Genomic DNA, 7,100 nt, shown 5'->3' with positions numbered 1-7,100 from the left:
TTTCCCTATACAGAGCAAATAGTAGAAGAACACATATTCTGCTTTCTGTGTTACCATCAAAAATACTATAAAATGATGTTGTAGGAGAGTAGGTTATTCGCTCATCTGGGATATGGAAATCCTGTTCATTTTAGAAGGTATGTTTAATAAGATTGCGTCATTGGCAGAGACTTTTCATGGTATTATACTCTGTTTATTAGAAAAAGAAAAATCTCTTTGCATGAAGTTCAAAGCCAGAAATCAATTTCCAGAGGAGCTGGGTGCCTAGGTTGCTTAAATATTTTGAAAATCCCACCAACTCTCTGTTTGCAGCTTTTTGACACCTAAATACCCTGGAAAATCTGGTTCAAGAGTTATTACGGTAACATGAAGGAATAATAACTTGTGTTTTTCATGCCAGAAGGATTTTACTGGCACTGAGCATCCTGATATTACACTATGGGAAATTATATTTACATGTTTGAAGAGCACTGAATTAATTACAACATAAAATAATACTTCGTTTGACATATGTGAGGAATCTGTTCTCAAATCATTATTGCTTGTAGGGCTTGAGATAAAGTGTTTTATCAAGCCTAGGAAGGCTGTAAACAAGGAGATGGCCAGCGTTCATGGTTGATTAGTAGTCTGGAAAACAGACATGGGGCAACCAAAACAGATTGCTCAGCCTTAATGCCAGACTCATCACTATTAATTTTTTTCCTTGCTGATATTCTTTTGCTTAAGCCTATTTAAGTCTGCTTGTCTCTTTTCCAGTTTCTGTGAAAATATCTCATATAATCTCAAAGTAGCCTTGAAATTATTTTGGCAATTTTTATGTTCTGTCTCAGAAAGAGGAATAGGTATTTTTGGCTTCTGGGTTATCCTCAGGCAAGGGAAGAAATGAAGGAGTGTAGTCTATGTACTGAACTATGTATATGTTTTCTGTATGGCCTCAGGAAGACCCCAGAGCTGAAAGCTCTATACTAATTTTTGATGGTTAGTTTCTATTCTGATGAAGGCTGTTTATATCTGTGATAACACAGTTGAAGCCACCAGAGCTCTACCGCCTGGGAAAATGTCAGTAATACTTTAATAATTTAATTTTAAACTCATGGCCATAATTGCAGGAAAGAGGTTTTGACTAATTTTTCCATAACTCAGGTTGTATATCCATCCATGATAAAATAACTGAAAACAAAATTTCCTGAACATGAGCAATGAGAATTGCAAGATATAACCTTTCTGACACATTCTGAAGGACTAATAAAATCCAAATTCTCTCATACACTAAAAATAAAAATCCATCTTGACATGGAAATAGTGGTATTTACCACAGAAGTGGATTTGTGCTGAAATAGATGCATGTGCTATAAACCTGGTTGGTTGCACTCTGCTCTGATGGAAATTCAGGATGGTACCTAACTGGATCCAACACAATGTCTGAAACAAATTTTAGCATAGTTCTCTGAAGACTAATGCCTCATCCTCTAGGAGAGGTACAGAGCCTGCATAATCTCCTCTGTAGGTGTTTGGAGGTCTCTGGTTACTTAAAGGCAGGAAGGAGTTTACCTTTTCCCTACTGTAGCTGCCACAGACAGCAGTACATTCCAGGGCAAAGATTAGAAAACAATGTTGGTAATGCATGCCAAAGGTATGTTTAAACACATCTCTAATGTTTTCTCTTTGTCTTTCATTGCCTTAATATCATAGCAGCAATGGATTGCTTTTATTGTAGATTTAATTTCAAAAGCTTATTTTTTCTTTGCTCTCTGAAGAAAACCCTATCCCTTTTTAGTCAAATTAATCACACAGAAGTAACAAGTGTACAGGCTACTCTACAATACATTTTCATACTTTTATTTAATTGTATTCTAAGACATAGTTCCTACCTAAAAATGGAAAATTTTTAATTTTTAATTAAAATTTTTTTTAATAAATTGAAAATGAATGTGACCTGCGATTTGGAAAACATTTGGAAGCAAAAATTGATGGAACTGGGCCATTAAACCAGCTGAAGACCCAGCTGATCTTTTGGTCTTTTGAGATAATTTTGCTGTGATCGATATTATTTGGCTAAAGTCTTTCTAGGTAATGGCTGTTTTAAAGAATGAAAGCGTATTTGCACCTGTCTGGAGTAGTTCTGTGCAAGAAGTACCAGGTGGTAGAAAGTAAGTGATGTTTCTGCTTGTGTAGCACCTGTTTTTTATTTCAGAGGGGGAAACAGAAGAAAATTATTTCAATGGGTGGTGACATTAAATGCAGCTGCTGCCTGGCAGAAAGCCAGTGTTACGTCCCTTTCACCCAAGTGCAAACACTTCTGCATCGCATCATGGATAGGATCAGAGCTCCAGCTATATCCTCCCAGAGGAAAAGACAGAAAACGATGCATTCTCCAAATCTTTCCTGCAGTTATGAAATAAAGTTCAGTAAGTTTGTTATTTTTATTATGCAGAGGAAGATGGGGATGACCAGAAGGACATTTTTGATGGAGCTGGGAAGAAGAAAAGGTTTCAGAGTAGAAAGTGAGCTAAGGTAGGAAAATATTTATATGTGTAGAATTAACATGTAGTAACTGCACGTGAAGCATTCTAATTTAATAAATGCAGTCATACAAGTGACTGTGGCTGAAGTTTTTACCTATACGTTTTGTGGATATACTCTGTTCTTCACACTATAAAGATGCTTCAAGATTTTAGTGGGTGTTCCTGAAGTGTGGTTTATTCCTATTGTCTTCTGGGCAGAGAGCAGGAAGAGCACAAACATTAACAAAATTTCTATTTCCCCCCCCCTCTAAAATCTGTGGTTCTAATTTAAGTCTGTCAATTTTAATGTGTCTGCATTTTCCAGTGTTCTGCTTCTCACATGGAAAATAAAAAATGTAAGGTGTGAACTTGCAAGTGTTTTCATGAGATCTGTTTCTATGCATTTGTATAGTCTCACTGGAATCAATGAATCATCTCTTTAGCTGACCTAAATCAGCCATTGTTTGTTTCCCCCCTTGAAGACAGGTTAAGATTAATCTAAACTGAATGGCCAATTCCTGAAATGGAAAAAACCCCCAAACCATTAAATATACAGGAATGGTAAATGTGATGGGTCGTTGGGGGACATTTGACTTAGAACATCTTTGGTATTCTAACAGTTAGTCTTTCTGGGAGTAATACACTGATGACCGTCTCCAAGTTACTGGCTTTCACTTTGGTATGATCTAGAAGAGCACTGGAGAAAATCCCTAGGAATAAAATACTACAGATGTGGCATTTCAGGGTGAAAATACACTCGAGCTGCAGATTTGTCTGGTGGTGTTTCAATTAGCCTATAAGCCTTCATTTTGAAGGAAACCTTCCTCCAAATAGTGCTTTTTATGAGTGCTAGTTATATCATTATTGTAGTTTTCTGAAAACTACATCATTATGTGGGTTGTCTGGAAAGCTGGAAGAAAAACAAGTATTGATTGTTTCTCTGTGTCTGCATGCAGATAGTATACAACTGGGTCCTCACTATAAAAGCTCATTTCCACAGGTTTTTCAATCCCATCAGCTTTGAAAGCCTGAGGAAGAAGGGAGGATGAAATAATTTGTAAAGCAAGATTCAAGCAGGTATTGAACAGAAGTAGGTAATTAGTGTCTGATACAAAACTAATTGAATTCTGAATCCTACATTAACAATCCTTTGAGGACTGAGTAGAGGCTTTATCTGGGCTGCTGTGACACGCAGGTTTTTATTGCCCATGTTTCAGACTTTCTGTAAGTTGTATGCAAGGCAGGTGATATGATTAATTTCAGCTTAGCTGCTACTGGTTAAAACAAAACTATTTAACTGATGGTTTTTGTCTTTGAAAATACCGGAGGAATTGCTAAATCTGTTACTTTCTGTGCCAAGAAAAAAAGCACAGCTGTACAGGTACCAGAGGAAATTTGTGCACAGCAGCTAAACTGCTGCTGTGAACATAGCAATGGCCAAGTTCCCAGATCTGCAGCTTGGTACAATACATTACAAATGAATATTTTATATAAAGTGAAATAAACCACAGGAAGCAGAAGTCGTATGTCTCTAACCGTTTTTTTTTTTTTGTTCGTTTTTTAACTCTAAGTAAAGATGTGACAGTTTAATTAAAGGAGAACGTAGCAGAGTTAAATAATAATAAAACCAATAGTATTTCATGGAGATTCACCTGACCTAGGTTTGTAATCTTTTAGATTAAAATAAATCAGGTTTTATTTTTTTGCAGTGGTCTCTGCCCTACGAGTTGCACAATACGGAGAGAAAAAATTGTGCTATACCATGACAGTTTTAGTATTTCTGTAGTACATTCAAGAAGTTTCTTATATTTCTAAATTCATTTAATGAATTGGAGAGTTACATGATAACAGTTTTCTATGTGGTAACTCCAGTATTTGTCACTGTGATTTGACGGTTTAATGAGATCAGTGATTATTGGTATGAATCAGGGTCGCAGGGATAGGTCAGGGGGTTTTGATGGTCTCCTAGAAAGCAGTTTGCTTCAAAAGGTTGTGAAGTCTGCTTCTAACTGTTAGCACACATTACTTTAAAGGTCCATACTAACCAGCAATCTCTACTGATGGTGCCCTGTCTGCTTGGACAGGTTGATGGCTTCACTTCTCCAGCAGCCTGCAGAAGGGCCTCAAAGCAGTGTGGCAAGTCCAGTTGAAATATACTGTATAGACACAAGGCTGTCACCAGCATGGGCTAGCAGGAGGTTACAGAGGCTTGCAAATGGGGGTGGTGGAGGACACTTTACGTTCACATTCTAGGATTTGTTCTATAAAAGCTAAGTCAAATGGTGTCCGTCTGTGCCTTTCCCCCAAGAAGCTAAGGAATCTTTTGACTGGTATTGGTTAATTTTGGCATATATTTCAGAGAAACCGAGGTCCTACAAGTTTCGTTGAAGTGAATAGTTTCCTCCTTTATCTGTTGCTGTCTTTGTGGGTGACAGCACCCCCCCGGGCTCTTTGTGGAGGGGGATCACCAGTAATCACTCAAAATTTCTTACCAAGTTAATAGTTTTCTAAACGTGCCGATGAGCATCAGCAGGCCAGATAGAAATTTACAGGTCATCCTAAGCATGCATGTAACCTTTTTCTTCAGACTTAGCTGAGTCCCTGTCCATTATTTTCTAGTGGAAGGTACAGGACTGTGTCTTTTAATCATGAACAATCTTGAGATTCTTTCCAATGTTATTCTAGCACCTAATCGAAATTTAGTGTAACCTTTGTGCTACTGTATTTTTAAGAAAAGTACACCATGTAATCTATTGAACAGTAACTCAGCCTGTAAATTTTATATTCACTAAGATACCAATTTTCAAAGAGACCGGCCTCTTAGCAAGGAAGTGGTCTTTAGATGGAGTGCATCATTCATGAGGTTTAACTCATGAACATTTGACAATGCTATACGTAAAGAGTTCAATATAAATGCAGAAAAGCTAGATTTACAAAAATACATTACTAGCTGTAAAGCTTTAAAAAAATTTTGTTAACAAACTTCTCAATACTGTAAGCCTCTCATTTATTGATTAGGAGTTTTGGGAAGACCTGGTCAAGTATTGCAAAGTAGACTTTTCATTACGGTACTGCTCAGGCAAGCCAAATGTTTTCAGAGTTGCAAAATAATGTATAATAGGGTAGTGTCTTACTGAAGGCAAATGATGCTGAAAGAAACAAAAATGCTGCGCTTAGAGCAGCTGTCAGGTTAAACTCTTTCCTCAAAGCAGGTTCAGTAACTGGAATAGATGTATGTTGATATGAAAACGCAGCTGCTTCCCACGTCCTAACACACAATACATATTACACTTCTCAGGAAGTGCATAGTAAGTAAATATGGAAATAGCTGTTCTGTATCTGTGTACAGTTGGGCTCAGGAAAAAAATAAAGCTTTTTTTTGTGTACTTCTTGATAGTGACTGTGTCACTCATATTGTGGCTGAGAACAACTCTTACCCAGAGGTACTGGACTGGCTGAGAGGACAGGCTGTGGGAGACAGCTCCAGGTTTGAACTACTGGATATCTCCTGGTTCACAGCCTGCATGGAAGCAGGAAGACCAGTTGATTCAGAAACGAAGTATCGTCTCGTGGTAAGACAGATCCTTCAGTGCAAATACAGTGACATTCAAAATGAATTACTGTGATTGGGTGAATATAAAAATAATCAAAAATGTATATACTGGTGTTGTGATATAACTTCTGAATTTAAAAACTTTTTTTCGTAAAATTTACACGTGCTATTCACATAGTTTTATTAGATTAAAAAGACCCTCCATATCTCCTATATCAGTGTCTGGTAATGCTAAGTTACTATGACATCATGTGTTACGAACTGGTAATATGCATCATTCCTGTAAAAAAAGGGGTGCTATTAACGGGGAAATATGCATCAGTGAAGCACTTGCTGTTATTGTGGTTCTTGTGGTATTTCCACAAATAGTTTTGCATTGTGGTAAATGTCCCACTGGGAGCATTGTGTTTTAATAGCCTCCTGATGGAATATTTTGCCTCTTCAAAACAACAGAAAAATATTAAAACCTTTGCTGTTTGCAAGTGATCAGCTAACTGCTGGGCCCTTGAAGGACCTGTGAAATGAAGGCTACTGCAGCCTGTGGACATGCATTTACAAACTTGGCACCATCAAGTAAAACTGTGCGAAGAAGAAAAGGTTTTATTATACTGTATTACGTCTCAATGGGAGCTATAAGTCAGAGGATATTGCGAAGGGCAGGCTGATTATTTCTTGAATAGTGTTTGGCCTTGAAGCAATGGAAGATGATGTATTTTCCTCTATTCTTTATCTTACAAAATTATGTGCTAATTTCTCAAATTTGAGCATAGTGTGAAGCGGTGGTATTCAACCCCCCTGGTACAGACTGTGAATGATGAGGGTGTTGTAGGGATGCCCAGGCATGCTGTGTGCAGCATGATGACGGCACATGCCACTGGGCCATGAAACAGACCCTGTGCTGGAGAAACCTATTCCCTTGTTCTGCATGCACTCGAGCCTCACGGTGATGCATTTAATGTGCACTGGTGAAGAAATTAATTCATAGGTCAAGATAATTACAAGTGTGATGTAAAGCTGTCTGAAGTAATGCAAGGAATTCCTGC

At 37.6% G+C, this 7,100-nt stretch overlaps 1 protein-coding gene across 1 annotated transcript in view; it reads left to right on the top strand.

The window, feature by feature from the left end:
• The first annotated feature begins 2,311 nt into the window (after positions 1-2,311).
• DNTT (DNA nucleotidylexotransferase) overlaps positions 2,312-7,100 on the top strand; it is an 88,477-nt gene continuing 83,688 nt past the window's right edge. The window contains exons 1-2 of the mRNA XM_010139266.1: positions 2,312-2,514; positions 5,902-6,076. Coding sequence (XP_010137568.1) covers positions 2,312-2,514; positions 5,902-6,076 — 378 coding nt within the window. The remainder of the gene's footprint in view (positions 2,515-5,901; positions 6,077-7,100) is intronic.

This window comes from Buceros rhinoceros, unplaced genomic scaffold (assembly GCF_000710305.1).
Source record: "Buceros rhinoceros silvestris isolate BGI_N320 unplaced genomic scaffold, ASM71030v1 scaffold4387, whole genome shotgun sequence".
NCBI classification, from domain to species: domain Eukaryota; kingdom Metazoa; phylum Chordata; class Aves; order Bucerotiformes; family Bucerotidae; genus Buceros; species Buceros rhinoceros.
Note: the sequence above shows the minus strand (reverse complement) of the source record. Positions and strands in the feature narration are given on the sequence as shown.